The following is a 25,850-nucleotide window of genomic DNA, read 5'->3' on the forward strand; positions in this document are numbered from 1 at the left end:
TTAATTAGTTAGTTAGTTAGCTATAGGCCAGGGTGGGGGAGGTTGACAGAGTGGGGGGATGTGGAACAAGTGGAGGAAACTGGAGCCTGCCCTCCCTCCCCGAGGCTGCGCTCTGAAACGGGGTGTCAGGGAAAGAACCCTCACCAAAGCCCGAGGACAGGAGACTCCAGAACCCCAACATACCTGATGGGAGTTTGTGAACTTTTGTGCTCATGACTATACATCTCTTCAAAATCTTTACTAACATCTCCTTCCTCAATAACGGTTAGTACAGCTGGGTCCTGGGGAACCCAGTGAGGTAGGCAGTGCTGGGTGGCACCGGCACAGGGAGAGGACTGAGTCATTCCACAGCAGCATCCGCATTACCCTTATAAACCCAGAAACTGTTCTGAAACATACATGTTGTGTAAAATACCCATGTACGAAAATGGGGAGCAGTATCTAGGTATTTGTGAGTGAAGTCCGTTTCTTATTAAGAAACTGTTGGCTAGGGCGCCTGGGTGGCTCAGAAGGTTAAGCCTCTGCCTTCGGCTCAGGTCATGATCTCAGGGTCTTGGGATCGAGCCCCGCATCAGGCTCTCTGCTCAGCAGGGAGCCTGCTTCCTCCTCTCTCTCTGCCTACTTGTGATCTCTGTCTGTCAAATAAATAAATAAAATCTTAAAAAAAAAAAAAAAAAGAAACTGTTGGCTATTGTTGAAATAGTCCTCTGGGATGGCCAAAGACTTGGTCACCTGGCCTTGCTATGGGAACAACACCCATGATGAATCATCTCAGCCTTTCAGCCATGCATTCTGGAATCTCCCGAGTGCCTGCTATGTTGCAGGCTTGGGGCTGGACTCTGGAGGTAGACGGCCAACCAGCCGCTGGTCTCCAGATGCAGTGTTGACTGACGTGGAGCCTTCTGGATCCAAACCATAGCCCCAGAATTGGAAAATCTTACTGAATCCGCTGACTGGATGCAATGCCACATCAGAGGATCTCACCCCGGGAACAGAGACCATTCTGAATTGTTCTGAATATGGTTGTATTTAAATATATACCAGATAATAAAATAGAAAGAAAGCTTCATGTGATGGGAAAGTGGGAACAAGCCTTTCTACCGTGTGGCCCCAGCACTGTGGATCTCAGGCAGGGACTCTGGGGCTGCGTCATCTCCATCTCCTCTTTCCTGGCTGACCTGGGGCTGCACTTGCTTTGGTCTGCCTCTGCCTCCATGTCCTGAGTTGGGAACTCTCCTCGGTGGGGCTGTTTGAGGGACGCTTCTCCTGAGATGGAAGTTAACCTAGAAGAAAAAAAGCAGCAGCTAGGAAAGTATTCTGTTTCCTAGAATTGAAATTGGGGAAGACCTGTCTGGACCTGGTCTCCCCACAGTTCCGGGTCCCAAGGGCAGGGGACTAAAGAACATTATTAGCAGCAGCCCTGGTGGTGTCAGGCTTGGCTAATGGTCCCAAGAAGTGGTATATAATCACTGGTGATACACAAGGTATACCTGGATGAACTTAATGTAACTTTATTTTTAATTATTAGAAGAAAATTACATCTATACCTCAAACAACAGTTCACTAATATTGTCACTGAGGACAGGAGCTATGATTGATGGTGCCATAATGATCCCCTTTATGCCAATGGGTGAATCACAGGTGCCATGCTCAGGGATGTCAATGAATACCTCTGACCTTCAGATCGAGACTTGCGGCCATAACTGCTTGAAAATATAGATAGTAGAGGTGACACAGATTATTACATGGCTTCTTAAATTCCAAATCTCCATGTGCAAGGAATGCATCCTTTCCAGCAATACATTGAAACTTGCCCACTGGCCATGGCATGCAGACCTAAAGATGGTTCTGACTGACAAGTGTAGGATCTGCTGGCTGTGGAACCATCCTAGCAAGACGGAGTGGCACAGTGTTCTAACCACACTCCCCTGAGGGATCCTTGGCTTTTAGGCCCTTGGAACAGTTTGAGCTGCTGAAGCCAGCTGGGAGTTGAACAACAGACAAGAGCTCTCCCTGGGGTTATTTTCTGCCTCTTCCACAAAAATCCATAGCCAGCTTTTCTGCTAGTTCCCCGAAGTAGAGGGAATCAGAGCTAACTGTACTATGTCATTAGCATTTCGTATATAGTAATTCAGAGATCTAGGAAAGAGAGAGAGAAGGCAACAAAACGAGGGAAGGACAGAGAAGAAGGAAAGGAGCCTGACATCTGGCCAGATGTGGGGAAAAGCAAAGAGGACACTGGATGACTCTGGGAGGTATTTGAAAGAGTCTTAACTGTAACATGAAAACCCTCTAGTAAATAACCTTTTTTTTCCCCCTTTTTTCTTCCCCCAGCCAGATGGATCTCTGCTTCAAAATGAAAAGAGAGATAAGTTCTACTGCTATCAACAAATGGATTCTTTGTTGTTTTCCTCTCTAGGAATTATATCCAAAAGACAATTGTTCTCTCTTTTTTGGTTATATGTGACACAATGATAGGTTATGTTGATTTATTTAAAGGCTATATGACAAAGGAAATGAAATCTTTTGCAGTAGGATACATGACTCCAGCAGATTTGTTGTTGTTCGAATCTGACACTGAAAAGCACCTGTAAGGCAGGGCTCATGGACACAGTTGCCAATTAGTCTTTGGATTTTAGGGTAGAACAAGAAAAGGGGACAGGAGAAGATATTTGCAAATGTCTTATCAGACAAGGGACTAGTATCTAAAATCTATAAAGAACTTATCAAACTCAACACCCAAAGAACAAATAACCCAGTCAAGAAATGGGCAGAAGACGTGAGCAGACATTTCTCCAAAGAAGACATCCAAATGGCCAACAGACACATGAAAAAATGCCCTATATCACTTGGCATCAAGGAAACACAGATCAAAACCACAATGAGATACCACCTCACTCCAGTCAGAATGACTGAAATTAACAACTCAGGAAATGACTGATGTTGGCACTGATGCAGAGAAAGGGGAACCTTCCTACACTGTTGGTGGGAATGCAAGCTGGTGCAGCCACTCTGGAAAACAGTATGGAGGTTCCCCAAGAAGTTAAAAACAGAGCCACCCTATGACCCAGCAATTTCAATACTATGTATTTATCCAAAAGATACAAACATAGTGATTCAAAGAGGCACCTGTACCCCAATATTTATAGCAACAATGTCCACAATAGCCAAACTATAGGAAGAGTCCAGAGGTCCCTTGACAGATGAATGGATAAAGAAGATGTGATATGTGTATGTATGTGTGTGTGTGTCTATATATATAGACACACACACACATACATACAATGGAATACTACTCAGCCATCAGAGGCAATGAAATCTTGCCATTTGCAATGATGTGGATGGAACTAGAGGGTATTGTGCTAAGCAAACTAAGTCAGCCAGAGAAAGACAAGCATCATATGATTTCACTCATATGTGGAATTTAAGAAACAAAACAGATGAACATAGGAGAAGGGAAGGAAAAATAAAAGAAGATGAAATCAGAGAGGGAGACAAACCATAAGACTCTTAACTATAGGAAACAAACTGAGGGTTGCTTGTGAGGAGGGGCTGGGGGGCTGGGGTAACTGGGTGATGGGTATTAAGGAGGGCATGAGATGTAATGACTATTGGGTGTTACATGCAACAGATGAATTACTAAATTCTACCTCTGAAACTAGTAATACACTATATGTTACTTAAATTGATATTAAATTTTTAAAAAGGGGTGGTGGGGAGAGAAAGTTGGTTGGGACACTGGGACCATATAACAAGCTGCCATGGCAGAGTTAGTCTTTGCTTCCTGCATCTACAAATAGAAGTAGTTTATAATATGCAGGAGCTAGGAATAGAGGGAAGAGAAGGGAAAGGGGGAGCTATCTAGAAATTTCAGAGGACTTTTCAGAGGATGTAAAGAACTCTTTATTTGGATCATTATGTTAAAATAAGGGGTTATGAACACAGGCTGTAAGCTTAGTATGAGGCCCTGTAACATGCTGGCTAAGAAGGCAGCTTTGAAGGCCCAAGAGAGGTTGCAGTGGTGGCTCCACTTACTGGCTGCATGACACTGGGCATGCTTCTTACCTTCTCTGAGTTACAGTTTCTTGGCCATAAATGGTAATACTTACATGCCCCTGACAGAGTTGTTGTTAAGGTTAAACGAGATCATTCTAGAAAGCTCTCATACAGTGTCTCATACATAGTAACCATTCAGTGAATGGTATCTGTAACTGTATTTGAAAAAACAAGCTACTTGACTGCACAGTGTTAACAGGGAAAGGGGCAAACCAGTTGGCTAAGCTCTGGGGTTGGGGTTGTATAGAGAAGGAACTGGACAGAGTCTGGAGGCCCTAGGGAAGATCGGACTTGTGGGAAATAAGGTCCATAGGACCTCATTAAATAGGACAACCTCATTACCTTTTCCCCATTTGAGAAATCTGAAGATTAGTGTTGATAATCTCTGAGGTTTTTTTAGCTCTGAGATCCTAATCTAAGATGAGCAAAGCTGAAAAGGTCCAGCCAGTAGGTAAAAAAAGTTCCTTGCTTCTTGTCCTGCTTCTAAGAGACAGCCATGGAGAGCTGAATTCTGGAGAGCAACTGGCTCTTTTGCTGAGGTGAGTGGCCAAAAACTGGCACACAGGGGACCAGGAGGGGCTAGAGCGCCATCTGGTGGTAGTCCCAGCTGATGGCACAGAAGCGGGTCACCCGAAAGTGTCAGTGTACTGGGGCAAGGTCTCGGGGATTTACCAACTATCATTTGTTAAGCACTTTTGATATGTAGGTCACTGTCCTAAATGCTTTATATGCACTTTCTCATCCCAAACTTATAAAGGAGGTGCTGTTATCACCAATATACAGAGGAAGAAACTAAGAAAGACTAATTAGGTAATTTGTCCAAGGGCTGTAGACAAATGAGCCAGATTTATAAGATAGCCCTTTTCATCATTATGCTATGTTAAACAGAAGAAAGAGAAAAAGCTGAAAGGAAAAGGGAAGGATATAATAGGAGAATGACAGGAGAAAAATAAGCATATGAGAGCAATGAATTTTTTTTTTTTTTAAAGTGAAAGAAGGAAGTTCAGCAGAGACTAGAACCAAGCAAGAGGTTGTAAGTGATCTTTACAGTGCTCTATGAAGGTCAGCCTAACTCACCAGTTTTGGTTCCCCAGGACCCACGGTCACAGTCACTGTCTCTGGGTCAAACCCAGGTGCTGTGGCAGTGACAGTGTAGGTACCTGGAAGCAGCAGCCGGAAGTAATCACCACGGTCACCTAAAAGTTACAAGAACATAACTCAGTCTGCTGATTAGAAATATGCCACTTGGGGCCTTGCTATGAAAAATGATTTGAGGGTTTTAGCTGACCACAAGCTTGATTTTTTAAAATAGCATGATGAAACTGGCTAAGATCTAAAACAATCTTAGGCTATTTTATGTAGTAAGAACACAGGCTTCTCAGCTCATGGGGAGTAGAAGTTTCAATGTGCTCTATACTGACAGTATTGCACTTAATTCTATACCCTGTATTTTAAAACAAACTCAAGTCCAGGAAAGGGTCACTTGGAGAAAGGCTGAAAGATATATGAATGTTTTGTATGGTAAAGAAACTACATGAGACTTCTGTTTCAATGTTTGAAAAGCCACTGTGGGGGCACCTGGGTGGCTCAGTGGGTTAAGGCCTATGCCTTCGGCTCAGGTCATGGTCCCAGTGTCCTGGGGTCGAGCCCCACATCGGGCTCTGTGCTCTGCGGGGAGCCTGCTTCCCCCTCTCTATCTGTCTGCCTCTCTGCCTACTTGTGATCTCTGTCTGTCAAGTAAATAAAATCTTAAAAAAAAAAAAAAAAAAGAAAAGAAAAGCCACTGTGAAGAAATGACATCTACCTAAAAAAATAAGAATGAGAACTATAAGTTTAAATTGTAGGAGGAAGATTTTGCTAGACAGAAGCAAAACTACGGTGACAGAGTGATTATCAAAAAAGAAATGGACTGCCTTATGAAATTGTGAGCACTGAAGCAGAGAATGAATTAGTGTCCATGGAAAAGCCACACAGTTATGCAGTGCACAATCTGCACTGATGGACGTGGTCCTGCACTAAAGGACATGACAGCCCCATGTTAGAAAACCAGCTGTCACTGTGTAATCTTCTCTTAATCAGGAGGGCTGGACTAAATAACCACTAAAACTCTGATTTTGAGAATTCTACTTTTAATATTTCTTCTATCACCTTCTAATGGGGAAAATAAAATTCAAAAGAAAGCCTATTTTTCTATGGCAGGGATATAACATTTTGGCTAATGATTTTGTATATCTTTAGAATCAGTTGTAACCATGCCTTTGAAGTTTCTTTTAAGCAATGAATAATTGAAATAATAAATGCAATTAATAATGGAACTGACTATAAATACTAGAGAAGTCTCTTCTCTGCCCCCTACTAAATGTCTGTAATTCCTTTGAAAGTACTTTTGCAAAAGCAGTGAGTTATTATGCATATGTTGGGTAGTGTAAGTTATACATCAGGGGCTGTCATCTTCTTAATTGGGGATTTACACCCCTGAATGGTTAGCTAGCATTATATCAGAAAGGCCCAATTCCAGATAGAGCTATTATAAGGGCTTCGGCTATCTTCCTCTGTAATCAGCACTAGATGCTCTTCTAAATAGCATAATGAATGTTACAATGAGCTTTTTTGGTGGTGAAATGAGTAGTCTGTTAATTTAACATAATCAGTGTTGAAAGTGGGTTCTTATTGGTGGAATTAGTATTATTCAACATATACTGATTGTCTAGAATGTTTCAGAGACATTCCCTGTCTGTGTATGAATATTATATAAAAATCTAGCAAGCCCTGAAGTTCTGAGGGATGCCTCAGGTTTGATGCCTAAATGGTCCTGGGTCCAACCACCAGCAGGGAGGATTCTGGTTGTCTGATGCTTGACTATGAGGCTATAGAATCCTGCCTTTAGAATGTTGCTGCTTTTGCCTTGAATGAGCCTTTCAGGTTGGGATCCACCTCCAGTAATATTAGTTATCTCTGAGATTCCATCCGGTTTAACCAGGACTGTAAGTCTGAACTGTAAGATGCCTGCGTGGTATTAGGCATCAATGTTGTAAAATGGGGCTGAGCCTTGCTTGTATAGAGGTTGTGGGAGGTAGGCAAATTTTACCCACCCCTGGCCATGGATAGCTACTGTTCTACATTAATGCCAAAACAAACATCAAGAAAAAAAAAAAAAAGGAAAAAGAAAAACCTAAGAGTTGTGCATGATCAAATTTGGCTGGGGCAGTTTGCAACACCTGTGCATATGAGATATTCTGTACCATTCTAGGAGGTTCCAGGTTGGTTTCAAGATCTGCCTCCACTATCACTCTTGCCCTACAATAAGCCTATAGAAAGCATCTTGCTAACTTCTCCCTGGATGGAGGTGTCGTGAAATGCCTGGGTCCGGGACAAGTCTAAATGTCAGTTTTATAGTCTTCTTCAACCCCATTTCGCACCAGTACCAATATCTCAAACCCAGAAAACACCCCCTAAGGTGTATGAGGCAGTGACTCCTAAATGCTGAGAGAGAAGTTACATCTTCCTAGTCCTGGCCTCTTAGTTCACTGTCCCTATGTCTATCATACTTCCTTTCTCCTGTCCCCAACCCCAATGTCCTTGACACCCCTGCTAGTCTCACTGGCTTACAAACTGGCCTCCTGATCATGCTGAATAAAGGTGAGGACATGAAGGCTTCCTTCTCACTGCACTAAGCATGGCCACCTACCTGAAGTGATGTCATGGTTAATCCCACTAACAGAAATGACAGCCTCCGCAAGGTTATTATAATTCTCATCACGCACCATTCCTTTGATACCCTGGTGTACCTGCGGGAAAGTTTACAGTGCATGGTTATGACCACAAGACATGTGTTCAGTGTTTGGGAGTCCTCAAAGCCCTTTCTCTTACATTTTTACAATTGATCTTCACAAAGATTATGGTAATAGCCCCTTAATTAGCTGGTTTCCCCACCCTCCTTTTCCCCACCATCTCTACTCAACAGCATGCTCGAAGTGATCCTGTGAAAATCTAATGCAGAAAATGAGACTTGTCTACTCTCTGTCTCTATGGATTTGACTACTCATATAAGCAAAATTATGCAATATTTATCTTTTTGTGACTGGGTTATTTTTCTCTGCATACTGTCCTCAGAATTCATCCATGTTGCAGCATATCTGCAGAATCCTCCCCCCACCTCCTTTTTTTTTTTTTTTAAGGCTGAATAATATTCCATTGTATGTCCAAACCACATTTCATTTATCCACTCACAAGCTGGGTCACAGTTACCTTTCAGCTACTGTGAATAATGCTGATATTAGCATCGGTGTACAAGTATCTTTTTGAGACTCGGCTTTCAGTTCTTTTGGATCTATACCTGGAAGTGGGATTGCTGGATCATCTAGGCTATTCTACAATTATTTTTTGAGGAACCACATACTACTTTTCATAGTGGCTGCATCATTTCACTTTCCTGGCAATAATACACAAAGGTGGGGTGCCTGGGTGGCTCAGTGGGTTAAGCCTCTGCCTTCGGCTCAGGTCATGATCTCAGGGTCCTGGGATCAGCCCCGCAACAGGCTCTCTGCTCAGTGGGGAGCCTGCTTCCCCCTCTCTCTCTGCCTGCCTCTCTACCTACTTGTGATTTCTCTCTCTGTCAAATAAATAAATAAAAATCTTAAAAAAAAATAATACACAAGGGTTCCAATTCTCCACATCCTTGCCAACGCTTGCTACTGTCTATCTTTTATGGTAATTTTTTTTTTTTAATAAAAGCCATCCTAAGAAGTGTATATTTGATTTGCATTTCCTGTGGTGTCCTTACTGGGGAGCCCTTGCTTCCCTAGAAAGCTGCATGATTCTCTCTCTCACCTTCTTTAAGTCTGTTTAAATGTCATTTTCTCTGTAAGGCCTTCTTCATTGGATTTTGTACTTAACATGCTATAAAATTCACTTTATTATTTTGTTTAGTGTCTGTCTCTCCACCCTAGAATACAAACTTTATATGGGCAGGGCTATTTGTTTGCCCATAACACCCAGCATATGGTACCATTTCTGACAGATAACTGTGCTCAAGGATGTTGAACGACTAAATCTGATGGGTAGAAGAAGCCCAGATGTATGGTATGAAGTCGAAGTCAGAGTCAGAACTGAGCTTCACAAAAATCCTTGCCTACCATTGGAAAACACTTCTCTTTCTATAACCAGGAAAGTTCAAGAATGGGATTTTACCTGTTCCAAGAATTGGATTAGAGCTTCTCGATTACCCAGCCATTCACGCTGTAATTCCTCCTGGCGAGGAAACTTGTCACAACTCAGTTCCAGCGTGATCTCAAAACAGTTGGTGTGGAGATAGTTAAAGTCTTGCATTCCTAAGAGGAAGAGGGCAGAGGCAGATCTGTATAAACTGAATCCCACCAATGCCCCCACTCAACTCTCCATAATCACAATTGCTCTGTGCCCCCCATGACCTTCTATTCTACCTCCTGGTCTCCATTTATCTCCTCCAAAACCTTTCCCCAACTTCCCAGTTTTCTCTCTTCATAAATGCCCATTTTGTCGCCCCCATCCTTTCCTCTTCCGCATTTCATCCCTTAAATTCACTCCTTGACCCTCCACATTTCCAAAGTCTACTGGTTAGTGGTGCCTTGATATTAGACCCTGCACATGTATCGCTTCCAAGGGGACAGATGTTCTTCAGACCATGGATGTTAAAGATGAATATCTTGCTTTCACATTCCTCTTCCTATCTGAGAACACCGGAGTGACCTGAAAATAGTTAACCTAGAAAAGCAGGCCCCTGAAAAAGCAGAAGGCAGCTATAGTTTTCTTTCATTGAATGCCTGTCTGCTTCTATCTTCTGGACTCTCCAGTGGAATCGATCATTTTTTAAATATGTTCCTGATTTATTAGAGTGGTGTTTTGCCCAAGGGTATTTGGGCAAAAAACGATTCATCTGGGGCACCTAGGTGGCTCAGTGGTTTAAAGCTTCTGCCTTCGGCTCAGGTCATGATCCCAGGGTCCTGGGATCGAGCCCTGCATGAGGCTCTCTGCTCAGCAGGGAGCCTGCTTCCCCCTCTCTCCCTGCCTGCCTCTCTGCCTACTTGTGATCTCTGTCTGTGAAATAAATAAATAAAATCTTAAAAAAAAATTCATCTAATCACCTTCACCTGCTCTAAGCTGATGAGCATAAGCGGCTATTATAGAGAGAACGGGGAAAGTTGGAGAACTGCACCTCTTTCACTGGATCACTCTCTGCATCAGAATAATCGAGAAAGTTGTGCCTTCCAGCCAGATACAGTTGCTGGGTCTTAACTAGGGTTTCAGTGGGTAGGGGGTGAGCTCCCCTTCCCAATTTGCAGTCCTAACAAGTTCCCAGATGATGCTAATGGTGCTGGTCCGGAGAGCACACTGTGGGAACAATCACTGTAATGAGCTGAATAATATTGGAATTGTATCAGCTTATTTTAGGGCAATGATTTTCACTGGAAACATGAACCATGCTTTCCCAGATGATGAGAAGGGGGAGGGAGAAACAAATGCAATTTGAAAAAGTATAGTTCATATTTTAAATTGGAGGGCAAGATGACCTATTGGTTTCCTAATGCAAACTAAAAAAAATAATATTAAAGTTCAACAAAACCTCACCTTGTGCTCAAGCAAGTTTTCAGCCACAAGAAGTCTGTCACCTCCCAGTACTTGGTGACTACCTAACCTTCCTCCTCTCTACTTGTCATAGAACCAGCTATAAGCTCAGCTCTTACCACTGAGCTCTCTGTTACCTGTGCTCTGTCCAGGTCAGATTTGAAAGTATGGCTAGCTGCTAAAACATGATGACTAAAAGAACCTGGCTTCCTGTTTCAGCCTCTTCCTTATCTTTAGGTTCTCTATCTACCGAAAGTTCATAAACAGAGGTTCTATCTCAATCCTTGGTGTTGGGAAAGGCCCAGGGAATAGAGAGAGAAGCCTCTTGCTGGAGGTGTCGGCTATGCCATCAATAGCCAATGTCCATGGCAAATGCTGGCTCACAGGAGATGGGCAGGTAGGGTAGGGAGAGCACATAGTACAGGAACTGTTGGGTGTCCAGGCCAGCTCCTTTGGCCATCTGTTGCTATGTAAAGCATAGCTCCATGCTACTTAGAAAAGATCCTAATAGGGATGTCTGGGTGGCTCAGTTGTTGAGCATCTGCCTTCAGCTCAGGTCATGAACCCTGGGGTCCTGAGATCAAGCCCCACATCAGGATCCCTGCTCAGTGGGGAGTCTGCTTCTCCCTCTCCCTCGGACTCTCTATCCCCTGCTCATGCTCTAGCTCTCGTGCTCTCTCAAATGAATAAATTAAAAAATCCTAAAAAAAAAAAAGAAAAAAAAAAGACCCTAACATTTGGGGCACCTGGGTGGCTCAGTCAGTTAAGCACCTGACTCTTGATTTCTGCTCAGGTCATGATCTCAGGGTTGTGAGATCAAGCCCCAGGTCGGGCTCTGTGATCATTGAGTAGTCTGCTTGAGATTCTCTTTCTCCCTCTCCCTCTCTCCCTCCTCCCCTTGCTTGTGCTCTCTCTCTTTCTCTCTCTCTAACAAATAAATAAATCTTACAGGAAAAAAGAGAAGACCCTAACATTTATAAGCCAGGCATTTCCAAATGCTTTATGCACATTGTTTTGCTTAATGTTCACATCAAATTTACAACACAAGTATTGTTATTCTTTCTTTCTTCTTTTTTTAATCTGAGAGAGATCATGGCGGGGGGAGGGACAGGAGGAGAGGTGAAGAGAGAGAGAATCTTAACCAGGCTGTACACCCAGTGTGCAGCCCAATGTGGGGCTCAATCTCATGACCTGAGATCATGACCTGAGCTAAAATCAAAAGTCAGATGCTTCACCGGCTGCGCCACCCAGGCACCTGGCAAGTATTTGTCAAAGTACAAGTGAGAAACCAAAGCACAGAGAGGTTAAGTAATTACCCCGAAGCCACATAACTGATAAATGGGCAAGCCAGGTTTCAACCCAATATACCTTTAGAGCCACATTCTTAATCACCTGACTACATTATTTCTCTCCTATGCCCTGATCTACTGTGTAAACCACCAGTTTTAAAGGACCACTAGGTGTCCCTACGCTCGTTTTAAATAATCACAAGATGACATTAAATGCCAGCTTAAGACTTCTCCATTTCTCAGGTCTCTGCTTAAATGTGAAATTCTGTGGTATTCCTGTTGTTTCCCTGAGAAACGGAGATGAGCCCCATTCCGCTTCAGCTGGAAACACTGTTGTACCCAGCACTCTTCTTACCCTTGCTGAGAGAATACCAGGAAGCCCCATTGGTGATGCCATCTGGGAAATAATCCCCACAGTTCCAACCTTGGTGCATCCATCCATGTGCATACGAGTAGACCTTGGCCAGCTGTAGGTATATCAGATGGAAAATGACCTGAATATTCCCAATTCATACAACAATGCTCCTACTCAGAACAGGGTGACACCACAAAACCCCACTATGTATACACAACTGATTACTTGGTTCAGTGAAAGAAAACACCAGCAGGCATAGGAAGATGGTGTGTGTGTGCACGCGCGCGCGCGCGCGCGCATGCGTACTCATGCGTGTGGTGGATTAGTTAGAAGAGCTGTATTCTGGGGGCACCTGGAAGGCTCAGTGGGTTAAGCCTCTGCCTTCGGCTCAGGTCATGATCTCAGGATCCTGGGATCAAGTCCTGCATTGGGGTCTCTGCTTGGCAGGGAGCCTGCTTCCTCCTCTCTCTCTCTGCCTGCCTCTCTGCCTACTTGTGATCTCTCTCTGTCAAATAAATAAATAAAATCTTAAAAAAGAAGAAGAAGAAAAAGAAGAGCTGTATTCTGATTTTTCTACTATCTTGGGGATAAGTTTCTATTTGGGGATAAGTTTCTTCAAGTGCAAAGTGAAGGGTGACACTAGATGATATGCAAGTAAACTCTTTTCTAAGTGTACCATTTTCTAGCTGAGTTTTATGAAAGAAAACAAGGAGCAAGTATGATAGGCCTTGGCCATGAAAAGAATTCTAGTAGTCCCACCCCCCTCCCCGCCAACCCATGGTTTTGCTTTCTGTGGTTTCAGTTACTAGTAGACACCTGTGGTCTGGAAGCAGACGATCCTCCTTCTACAATATATCAGAAGGTCAGCAGTAGCCTAATACTGGGTCACAATGCCTATGTCATCCAGCTCACTTCATCTCACCATGTAGGCATTTTATCATCTTGCATCATCACGAGAAGGGTGAGTGCAGTACAGTAAGTTTTCTTAAAAAGATTTATTTATTTGAGAGCGAGAGAGTAAGCATGGCCACAAACAGGGGAGGGGCAGAAGGAGAGGGAGGGAAAGAATCCTCAGACTAACTGCTGAGCACAGAACCCTATTCGCTGCTTGACTCAGGACCCCGAGATCACGAGCTGAGCCGAAACCAAAAGTCGGCTGCTTAACTAAGACACCCAGGTGCCTCTACAGTAAGATATTTTGAGAGAAAGGCCATATTCACATGTATTTTATTATAGTACATTGCTGTAATTGCTCTATTTTATTATTAGCTATTATCACCACTCTCTTACTATGCCTAATTAATAAACTTTATCATTGGTATGTATAGGAAAAAATGATATATAGGGTTCAGTACTATTTGTGGTTTCAGGCAGCCACTGGAGGTCTTGGAATGTATCCTCCAAAGATAAAGGGGGTACTACTGTATGTATTGGGGATGAGAGGTGTGTTGGAGGGAGAGGAATATATGTGGAATCTCTACAATTCTCTTTCATTACTACTCCACAACAGTGGAAAAAAATCAGATTACTGGGAGAAAAAAGTATAATAATTTATTTGCATTACAAAGCAATAGCTGGTGTTATTCTCTATGGAATTCATTAATCAATAAATTAATAATTAATGTCAATTATTATATTAATATTTATTAATAATATATTAACTATAAAATAATCTGATTTTTTATTCTCCTGCTGTTTTGAACTATTATGTAAATGTTTTTTCATGTACATGGTCTATTTTTCCTTAATGTAGCCATATCACCATAACCTTATACATTAGACCCCCTCCCGTACTCCCCTGAGCCCCACGTGCCTCTGGCCAAACAAGCTGCCATTCTGCATACCTTCTGGAAAAGCTTGTCATCGGGCGTGGGGGTATTGGCAGTCCGGCGGAACCCTCGGACCCGATGTTCAAGGGATCTGTCATATGGGTAATTGGCCACCACTGCCCCTCCATGGAGATTGGCTGAAAGAACAAAGTTGAAGGAGCAGATCCACTGGATCACAGCCTGTGTCTCCGGTTCCACCTGTGGAGAGATGAGGGCCTGGCGGTGAAGCGGCAACTAGAGGTGCCAAATGGCTATGCAAATGAGTCTGTCAGGAAATGGCCTGAGAAGAGGGCATGTCTGAGTACAACAAAGAACATCCTCCTGGATATGAGAAGTGTAGGGACATTTTGGTCTTTTGTCTGATGGTTTAAAAAATTAAGTAGATGGAGTCTTTTTCAAAATGAAATCGCATGTGGAATCCTGATAAACAAAACAGCTGAAAGGAGAGCATCTAAGGCAGTGAAACCATTGAGTACGACACTATAGCAGAGGACAGAGGCCATGACCCATTCGTGAAAACCCAGAGAATGTACAACATGAAGAGTGAACACTAACGTTAACTACGGACTTGGGTGATGATGTTGAGTCAGCCTAGTTCTTTGATTGTAACAAATTACCACTCTGATGGGGGAGGTTGATCAAGGAAAGCTGGGGGTACATGGGAACTCTGTACTTCCCCTTCAATTTTGCTGTGAATCTAAAACTGCTCTATAAAAAAATAAAGTCTATTACCGAAGACTTATCTTAGCAGGTGCAACTAGCATCTGCTGAGAAATTCAAAGTTCAAGATGAAGCTGTCTCAGACATTCAAGAAAACACATGGGCTTGAATTGTACTCGAGGAGAGTGAAGAGGAAGAGGTTGATCAAACAGGTGTAGAGGTTAAGGACATAGAATTGATCACATCACAAGCAAATGTGTCAGGAGCAAACGCAGTCCAAACCTGAACAGCAGGAATGCTATTACATAATAAACCATGTAACCATAGGAAAACGGAGGACCTGGTTTTTGGTATTTCAAAAAATAACCATAGCTTGGTTTGAAATTTGTACTGTTTCTATGATTCATAAAGTTGTAGCTTCTTGTTGGATGAAAAAAAATCAAATCTATTTAGAAAAAGGGGGGGGGTTGGTCTGAAGAGGGGTAGCACAGTTGGAGAGCTCAGAGCTCCCTGCACCTCCTTCTATAGCTAACTGTTGGTGTGCACACAGTGCATCACATGTAAGAGAACTTCTCTATAGAATGCTAGAGTCCTCTGTTGACAGTATGGTGCAGGAGAAAGAACATTGGCTTCCGAGTCAGAAGACCTGAGGTTTAATCCTGAGTCCATCAATTATTAGCTGTGCAAGCTGTGAAATAGGGATGGATGAATGCTCCATGCATTCACCGCAGTGTTAGAACAATACCTGAAATGCTGACTAAGAAAGAATTTTGTACAAGTGTAAAGTACCATGCAGCTGTGGGATAGCGCTTTGCCTTGACTACCATGGCCACTAACATAAACAGCATGTGCTCTATGAGGGGTGTTCTGCTGGGGTTGCTGGGGGGAGAGAATGGATACAAAAAACGGAAGCTAACCGCTCCTACTGCTCTGGTCAGATTAACCTGGAGTTGAGCTGATGCTTAGTTCTTGCTTGTTTAATTGATAGGAAGGTTGCTAGAAATTCCAGATGTTTATTTACCTCCTTCTGCATGCAAATTTCATCTCCTACCTGACTTTTCCAGTTGTCTGGAAGAGGCAAGTGGTGGTTGGGGCCTCCGTGTTTCTCATTGTAGTAGATGTAGGTGTTGAGATCCGGGAAGTTGCGGTTCAGGTCCACTCCATTCGCATTGTTCCTGCCAACCAGATACCCAGAACTGTCTGCGCCCTATTGGGAAAGTGAAGAGAAAAAGGAAGGTTTCAGGATGAATCCTATCGTTGAAGAATACTATGTAGCATAGTATTGAGGGGCATTAGTTTAATCTATCGACTGACATAGAATTTTCTTCTTTAATTCATCTAAAGACCCAGTGGTGTGGTTCAAGTCTCCCTGTACGCTAATGGTAGAGATCCCAGGAGAGGCGCTAACAAGAGTAAGGTGTTTCAGGATAATGGGAACCCCTATTTTTTTTAAATAGTTTTATTGAGATTTAATTTACATACCAAAAAAGGTATGATTTGCACACCATTTCAAGTGTATGACTCAATGAATTATTAGTCTCTGCTGACAGAGTCATGTGAGCATCAGCACAGTGTAACTTATCAAGATTTCTAACACCCTGAAAGGAAACCTTATGCCCATCTAGTCATTCTTCATTTTTAGTCCAGCCCTAGAACATTACTTTCTCTCTCCATAGATTTGCCTTTTTCAGTAAGAGAGATAACACATTGCGTGTCTGGCTTTTATCACTGGGCATAATGGTTTTGAGGTTTCTCCATGTTGTAGCACATAACAGTACTTTATCCCTTTTTATGGCTTATGAATATTCCATTCTATGGATTTACTATACTTCATCTATTCACCAGTTAATAGACTATCATATAGCTCTAGCTCCTATGGCTGCTGTAAGCTGTAACAAATTACATAAACTAGATGGCTTTTCACAACAAAAATGTATCTTCTCACAGTTCTGGCGGCAGGAAGTCTGAAATCAAGATGTCAGCAGGGTCTCACGCTCCTAAAGCTCCATAGGAGCTCCTTCTTCGTCTCTTCCAGCCTCTGGTGGCTGGTGGCCATCCTTGGCATTCCTTGGCTATAGATTTATCACTCCAATTTCTACTCCCATCTTCACAGGTCTTCTCTCCTGGGTGTGTCTCTCTACAGATTTCTTCTTCTAAGGACACCAGTCATGTTTGAGTTAGTCACCCCATCCCAGTATGATTTTACCTTAACTTGATTGCATATGTAAAGACCCTATTTCCTAATATGATCACAGCCAGAGGTTCCAGATCGGCATGAATTTGGGAAGAGGGGATACTTTTCGACCCTGCACATGGACATTTGGATTATTTCCACTTTTTGGCTATCGTGTAAACATTGCTATGAGCATTCCCATACAAGTCTTTATATGGATATATGTTTTTACTTCTCTTGGGTAGATACCTACTAGTAGAACTGCCGGGTTATACTTTAAGTCTATATTTAACTTTTTCAGAAAGTGCTAAACTGTTTCCAAAGCAGCTGTACTGTGGAAATCACCCCCAACCCCTTTATTTTTTAAATTTAGGATCCTTGTTTATTTTTCTTCTTAGCAGCATCAACTTCCTGGATCCCTTCATTTCTCTGCTCACACTTCAAATTGTAGCATTTATTTGGTATGTATTCACTCATTCATTCATCCTTTTAGCCAATCAACATTCACTTAAATGCATCTCTACTCAAAGCCCTCTGAAAGACACTATGAAAAGAGATAATGAGACATTATGCCAGCCTTCTAGAAACTCATATTATATACAAAGAGATAGACATATATGTAAATAATTAAGATATATCAAGTAGTAAAATAGAGATGTATTCAAAGGCCCTCACAAAACAGAAATTCCATTTAATGTTTTGTAAGGCATTGGAGAAGGGTAATAGTGTCCACTGGACCCCTGGGAACTGGAGAGAGAGCCCAAACTGGTGGCCTTTCCTGGAAGTCAGGTGAACGGATGGATGTTGGGCAGCAACTCACAGATGTAATACCACTTTCATATTTTTTTAAAAATCCTTATTGTTCTTAGATTTCTCTATTTTTCATGGCATTCTTCTCATATTTTATTCTTATATCTCATTGAGAACATAATATTTCTTTAAGTTACCTTAAGTTCCCTACATTAATTCTGTTCAGGTGAAATATTCATGTAATTTTTCAATTGGGAGTTTGATTTTTCACTTGTATGAGACAATGATTTTCATCTCATTTCCAGGAGTTTTTCACTACTTGCACATTCATATCAATGTAGCTCCTAATGTTCATATTAAAAGCTATGTTAATTTACTTATCAGTTGATTTACCACTCACGCCAGGTCATAAGGCTGGCAGATGAGGAGTTTCCGTAACAGAAAGTTCCCATAAACAGGTTAGGTTTCCTTCTGTAACAAATTACCACATACTTAGTGGCTTAAAAAACACAGGTTATTATCTTATAGTTTTGGAGGTCAGAAGACTGAAATGGGTTTCACAAAACTAAAATCAAGGTGTCAGGAGCGCTGTATTCCTTGTGAGGTCTCTAAGGGAATCTGTTTCCAGATTTTCCCAGCTTCTATAGGCCACCCACATTACTTGGCTCATGTCCCTTCTTTCTTCTTAGAGACCAATAGCATGACATCTTCAAATCTCTCTGATTGTGACCTCTGGTTTTCCTTTTCCACACTTGAAGGATTCCTGTGATTGATTACATTGGACCCATCCAAATAATCCAGGATATTTTAAGGTCAGATGATTAGCAACCTTAAGTACATCAGCAACCTTAATTCTCCCTCATCATGTAACATGACATATGCACAAATTCTAGGGATTAAGATTTGGAAATTTTAGGTGGGATGGGGAGAGGGGAGGTTATTCTGTTTTATCTACAGGTAGCTTTAGGTACCTTTTAGGTACCTTTAGGTAGGTGGGTCTCCCCTGTGTAGCCATGCAGACAGCTTTTCTCTGGGTATGGCAGATAGCTCTGGGAGTTTGAGAACTTTGATGGGGTCTCTCTTGGGCTCAGGTTCAAGATCTGCTCCCTCTGAACAAGTACACAGTAGGTAAGTAAAGGTGACTGGCTCCCTGGAGATGGCTCTAGGATTTAGGGGGTTGTCAGGGTTTTTTCCCACTTTATCCCACCCCATCTCATTCCCCAAAAGACGCACGCAAGTCTGACATTCTCGTTTCCCCAATGCAATTATTGGGAAGGGCCAATAGAAGGAGAGCAACCAGGCTGGAGGTCTCCCCTCACATCTCTTTCAAATGTTCCTGCTACTTTGGAAACTCAGGTCTCTAGATGTTAGTGTACACCTGTATGATTTTCCAGTGGGGAAACAAAGCTTTCTTTTCTCATTTATTGAGTTGCATTGGCAGGAAGTGGTGAGATTGCAGGGGGCAAATTTGTGTTTCATTCAACATCTTGGCTCCATTCCCTCCCCCTTCTTCTACTTACCTCCCCAGCCCTATCCTCAAGTAGGTTTAAAATGGAATGGACCAAAAGGACAGATGCCGCATGGTTCCACTTGTACAGGACAGAGTGGTCAGATTCACAGAATCAGGGAGTAGAGGGTGGTTGCCTCTGTGGGGCTGGGAGGAGGTAGAAATGGGGAGTTCTTAATGAAGGTACATAAAGTTTTGGTTGAGGAGGGTAGATAAGTTCTGGAGACCAGAACTGGAGACAACACCTGTATCTATAGTCAACAATACTGTCTTGTACACTTAAAGTTTTGTTAAGAAGGTAGACCTCATCATGGGTGCTCTTACCATAATAAATTTTTTTTTAAAAAGTAGTGAAATTTAGTCTTAAAAATGGCAAAAAAAATTTCAAGACCGTCTCAAGTAGACATTTTTAAGTTGGGGGAACAAAGCCTCTTTAATTTAGAAACCCCCATCCCTTCATCCAAAAGCCCAAACAAACCAAAGTTTAGACATAGCTTTTAAAGGAACATATCTACTGTGTAAGTCAGATGCCTGGCTTCACCCTCGAAAAATCCCAGTTCAGTAGATAGGGGTGTGGGCGAGGCTAGGAATCTGTATTTCAAAAAATCTTCACCTATGATTCTGATGCACAGCCATAAAAAAAAAAAAAAAAGATATCATTGATTTAAAGTTAGGTACACTGACATTTTGAATTTATGTTGGAAAATAAAGTAAAAGCTCATAGATCCCTGCAAAATGTAATTCTAGAAAAATTTAAAGGCTTAGTACTATACTAGTAGAGGAAAAAGCCATACAGAAATGTGGTATTCACTTAGCAAAGTACACAAATGTCCAATCACTATGTTGCTCACCAAGAACTAATATAATATTATATGTCAATTATACCTCAATAATAAAGAAAAGAAATACAACCCAAAGCATGAAGGATCTAGAGTTAGCCCCCATCTGCACAATTCTGGGACAAGCTAGTTCTATTCCCCCCAAACGCAATTGGAAGTGTGATGTGGGAGGGAGAAGAGTATGTGGGGTTCGAAGCTAAAAATCGAGGGAAGGAGGTGTGTTTTGCAAGAGCCCTTCACACCTGTTTAGTATTTTCCAGTTTAGGAAGCATTGTCACAGACACTGCCTCTTGATCCTCATAATAAAACCCGGAGGTCAGCGGGAAAGGTGTGGAGAGAAGGAAGTTCAGAGGAGCCCATGTTCACTGCCTAGGCTGCCACACGGCTGAACCCGGGTCTCTACACTGTGTTGTAGTTCCACCGGCTTTTTCTCGATGACACGGTGGCACTGGCAGCGGGACCTGGAGGACTGGTCAGAGGGCCTTGCTGTGCAGAGGTCCCCGCTCCGGGGCTCGGTACCTGGGCGGCGGCCACCTCGTACCCGTCGGGGTTCATGGACGGCAGGATGTGCACACGCGTGCCCTCCAGCAGCCGCACGATGCGCTGGTTCCCGTTCCGGAACTCCTCGCACAGGAACTCCGCCAGCTGCAGCAGCAGCTCGCGGCCCAGCGCCTCATTGCCGTGCATGTTTCCCACGTACTTGACTTCCGGCTCCACTGCAAGGGCAAGAAGACGCAGGAAGAGAGAAGATGGAGAAAGCGTTCAAGTGCCAAGGTTTCCTCACCTTGCAGAGGGACCTTTCCCCCTAATGAATAAATGAAAATCTTACGCTTCCACTGGGTCTTTTCCAATGATTCCTGAGGCCCTTTTGGACAAATTGCAATTATAAACTGCCCTATAGAGCCCAGTATAATGTCTTGTGCTTAAAGGTGCTTGATATGAAACTCTTTGTCCCCACCTTCCACTTATCCAGAATAAAACCACTTCTCATAACAACCCCTGCTATCATTTTGGTTCAAGCTCCATATGCTGACAACCTGGTTTGTTACAGGAAATCTTCTAGAACAGCTTGCATCTACCCCGCCCATCAAGTCTATTCTCCAGAGTCACTGGTCAACAAGCTTTTTCTGTGCAGGGCCAAATCGTAAATACTTTGGGACTGTGAGCTGTATTGTTTCTGTCTAGCTACTCGACACTTCCAGCAACAGCAGACATAGTCAATACAAAAACAAATGGGCAGGGGTCCTGGCTGGCTCAGTCAGTAGGACATGTGATTCTTGATCTTGGGGCCATAAGTCCAAACCCCACGTTGGTGTAGAGTTTACTTTAAAAAAAGGAAGGAAGGAAGGAAGAAAGAAAAGAAAGAAAGAAAAAATGGGCATGGCTGTGTTTCAGTGAAACTTTATTTACCTAAACAGGGGTCTGGCCCTCAGGCTATAGTTTGCTGAGTCCCGTTCTGAGCTGTCTTTTATAATTTATCCCTATTCTGAATGGTCTTTTAAAAAATTCTAAGCCAGATCATGTCATTTTTCTGCTTAACACCCTCCAGCGGCTTCTCACTTTACTCTAAAAGCCAAAATCTTCACAAAGGCTTGGAAGGCACCACATGATCTCCTGCCCAAGAGCCCTACCCCCAACCATACTGCTCCAACCTTGCTTTCCTGTTGTTCACTCTGCTGGAGCCACATGGGACTCCTTGCCGTTCCTCACACATGCCAAGCAAGCTCCTGCTCTTCCCTCTGCCTGCAGACATTTTCCTCCCCAGCTCTAGTTCAGCGTGCTCCAGCACATGCTCAAAACCACCTCAAAGGAGAAACTTTCCCTAAACAGTAACAACTCCCTCCCCGGCATTGGTAGACTCTCTCACTCTCTCTCTCTCTCTCAAAGGTTGTTTTTCTCTATAGCACTTTTTTTCCATCTGATTCAATATACATTTACTTACTTACACACTTGTTACCAGTCTTACACCACTAGAATTAAGGCCCCCCAAGGGAGTGGTCTTTGTTTTATTCTCTGTTTGTTGTCTATTCAGAGTCTACAAAAGGCTTGCAGATAGCGCATCATCAGTAATATTTGTGGAATGAATAATGAATGATTGCATGGAAGAACAGCTAAATGATAGGGCATCAGAGAAAAGAGAGCTTAGTGAGGACTAGAATAGGATAAGAAAGCCTCAAGGAGACCTGGAATGCTAGGCAGTGGAAGAGGGCGTGGGAGCGAGGGGCTAATCTATGATGTCCACTAGCACCCACAAGCTTCCACAATGAACACCCCCCCCCAAAGCGTGGTGTTTTCAGTGCAGGCATGGCTTCAAAGCAAAGTCTTTATCCTCATTTAATGGCACAGATTTCCTTGAGCTACTGCCACTCTACTACCCCTACCCTCCCCACAGGCCATGTAACATTCTGAAGCTGTCAGGGACAGGATCCACTGCGTGTGAGGTTGTCACTGAAGGATTCTAAGCAGGGCAGTGAGAGGATGAGATAAGTATCTGGGGAAAGTATTCTGGCATCTGTGTGCTAAATGGAAGGTTTAGAGAGTGGTGGCAGGTAGGGGTTAGAGGAGTCAGGAGCCTAGTGCAGCATTTTAGGCAGGTGGTGATAGTGTTTGGCTAGTGTGGGGGACGTGGAAGTGGAAAGGGAAAGAGAGATTTGAAGCTGACAGGCTGAGCAAGAACTGACATAACTTGGATGTCACAATTGCTGTAAGTAAAGAACTGAGAAACTAGAAACAACTTAAATGTCTATCAGTCAACGAACAGTTACCTACAACCACGCAATGGAATATTACGTAGCCCGAAAATATGATGTAAATGCACACTTATGGACATGGGTACTGTTTATGAAAGACGATGAAATGAGAAAAGCAGTTCTAGTATGATTCCATTTTTATAAAAAAATGCGTGATGTGGGATTGTTAAACATGCATACACAAAATCTGGAAGGATACGCATCACTATATTTAACAATGATCATCTGTGAGTGGTGGGATCATGCATGAGTTTTGTTCTTGTCTCTTTATCTAATTTCTACTTCCAATCTAAACACAGATTGCTTTTATAATAGAAACAAGCAAAAAGTAATCCAATGAATAAAACTAATATCCAAGACTTCAATCTCTCTCCAGGATCATTCCCCAAAGAGACATCCCTAAACCCTTTGAGGTTTCCTGGCAGAATGAGAAGAGCTAATTGTTTCTGCTTGTGTCTTCTGAAGCACTGAGTAAAGACAGCATAATAACACGGAAAAAAGAAGAGTAACAGGAGGGAAGGCAGGGGGACGCGGTGGAAGCAAGGAAGACTCACCTTTAACCATGAAGGTCTTGAGCAAACAGAACTTCAAAAGGGAAGAACAGACTAGAGCCTGAACTGGGGCTGCAGGTCCCCAGAAGCAGGGCCAATGTGAGGGTTAAGTAGGGAAATACTTAGCACAGCTGGAGGAAGGTGATAATTTGTAGGTGGAGGGGTCTATGGACTTCCCCAGAAACCACCCCAATTACTGGCTTTGTAAGGGAAGGGTCCTGCCCCATCCACCCCAAGAACCGCTCAGGGCTTACGAGGCTCGTGGATCCCAGGGTAGTCGCTGAATTCCAGCACGTAGAGGTGTCTCCCCTTCACGCTGCGCCCGATGCTGTAAACCCGCGTGATGTAGGGGCATTCGTTGTGCACCCTGTACAGCGTCCGCACAAGATCATCATAGCGGTGGTGGCGAAAGGTCACTGGGGCAACAAACTTGAAGAGGAGGATAAGGTGGAAGGAGACTGAGAGCAGCCCTGACATCTTGCTGGGCTTTTTCAAAGAGACCCACTAAAATTGGCTCCACCTCTCGCAGTAACTAGTCAAAATCCAACGACCAAGAACCAGCTCTTCCTGGTTTCCCCACCAGTAAACACCAGCGTGACCAAACCTGGCAAGGAAGTTCAGAATTGTCCCGTTTAGAGCTGGAAATTATTTATGTAGCTCTAGAGCAGCCACTCATCTCTCCTCCCCCATCTCTCTGCTTCTCCTCATCCAGGGAAACCTTTTGGAAGGTTTTTGCACTCCTCCAGAATGGGTAGTTTCACTGATTCTGGCTTACTGATTAACCGGACTGTAAACAGGCTTCAATAAATAGTCGCTTATAACCCTTTGATTCCCAGAGAATACTGAGAAACCTGGCCTAGGCTTATTCCCTATCTTACAATTTAAGGAGATGTATTAATGAGAATTCTCTGTTTCAATCAATCCTACACACAGCCGCCAGACTCTTTCTGAGGCACAGCTCAGAGTCTCGTTCCTTTCCCCCCTCAAATATCTTTCAGTAGATACCATTGAGAAAATGAAAAGATGAACCACAGCCTGGGAGAAAACAACTGCAATCCATAAATCTGATCATATAACCAGAACACATCAAGAACTCTTACAACACAATAATTAAACAAGCAACCCAATTCAAAAGTGGGCAAAAGATTTGAATAGATATTTCACCAAAGTGGATATATGAATAGCTAACAAGCACACTTAAAGATGGTCACCATTATTGGTCATAAGGAAATATAGCACAAAACCACAATGAGATATCACTTCACATCCACTAGAATGGTTACAATCAAAAAGTACAACAACAAGTGTTGATGAGAATAGGGAGAATCTGGAACCCTCTGATGGGAAAATAAATGTTGCAGCTACTATAGAAAACAGTTTTGCAGTTTCCTAAAAGGTTAAATATATACTTACTACATGACCCAGTAATTTCACCCCTATGTATCTACCCAAGAGAAATGAAAACATATATCCACACAAAAACTTGTACATGAGTGTTCATAGCAGTATTATTCAAAACAGACAAAACGTGGAAACACCCAAATGTCCATTAACTGGTGAATGGATAAACAAAAGATGGCATGTCCATACAATGAAATACCATTTGACAATAAAAAGGAGTGACATACTGATATATTGCATAACATAGATGAACCTTAAAAGTATTATGCTCGGTGAAAGAAATCAGATAAAAACGGCCACATACTACATGATCCAATTCATATAGTAAAGTAAACAAGAGGTAGCCTAGGGCTGGGAGTGGAAATGTCGTGACTCAAGGTGCTAGAAGTGTTCTACGATTAGATTGTACACTAATACACTAATTTACAGATTCAGTGAATTGTATATGTAAATCAGGTGAATCTTTTGGTATACAAATTATATCTCAATAAAGCTGTTCTACAAAAAGGAATAAAAATAATGAAGTAAAGCCCCCCTCCCAAAGTTAACTGTAAATTTACCATACAATCCAACAATTCCCTCTGGGTAACTAGCCAAGAGATGAAAGACTTGAACATGAGAATGTTTATAGCAGCCTCTTCATAATAGCCAAACAGTAGAAACTACCCAAATGTGCCTCGACTGGTGAATATCCATATAACTGAATACTACTGCATGGATGGGCTCCAAAAACACTATGCTAAGTGAAAGAAACCACCACGAAAAACCACGTATTAAGTGACTCTGTTTCTATGAAACGTCCTGCAAAAGTAAACCTACAGAGGGGCGCCTGGGTGGCTCAGTGGGTTAAAGCCTCTGCCTTCGGCTCGGGTCATGATCCCAGAGTCTTGGGATGGAGCCCCACATCGGGCTCTCTGCTCAGCAGAGAGCCTGCTTCCTCCTCCTCTCTCTCTCTGCCTACTTGTGATCTCTGTCTGTCAAATAAATACATTTTAAAAATCTAAAAAAAAAAAAAAAAGTAAACTTAGAGAAACAGAAAGCAAACTGGCGATTGCCTGGATGGGGGATGGGAAGGGGGATTCACTGT

The 25,850-nt window shown here is 42.7% G+C and overlaps 1 protein-coding gene across 1 annotated transcript; it reads right to left on the reverse strand.

Annotated features, from left to right (window-relative positions):
- Nucleotides 1-681: 681 nt before the first annotated feature.
- CPN1 (carboxypeptidase N subunit 1) lies at nucleotides 682-24,102 on the reverse strand. Its single transcript, XM_047703480.1, is given in 10 exon segments — nucleotides 682-1,174; nucleotides 1,176-1,283; nucleotides 5,134-5,252; nucleotides 7,745-7,844; nucleotides 9,247-9,386; nucleotides 12,304-12,415; nucleotides 14,148-14,330; nucleotides 15,844-15,999; nucleotides 20,581-20,777; nucleotides 23,617-24,102. Coding segments are annotated over 10 exon segments (1,446 nt in total). The 5' UTR covers nucleotides 23,840-24,102; the 3' UTR covers nucleotides 682-1,066.
- Nucleotides 24,103-25,850: the final 1,748 nt, after the last annotated feature.

This window comes from Lutra lutra, chromosome 14 (assembly GCF_902655055.1).
Source record: "Lutra lutra chromosome 14, mLutLut1.2, whole genome shotgun sequence".
NCBI classification, from domain to species: Eukaryota; Metazoa; Chordata; class Mammalia; order Carnivora; family Mustelidae; genus Lutra; species Lutra lutra.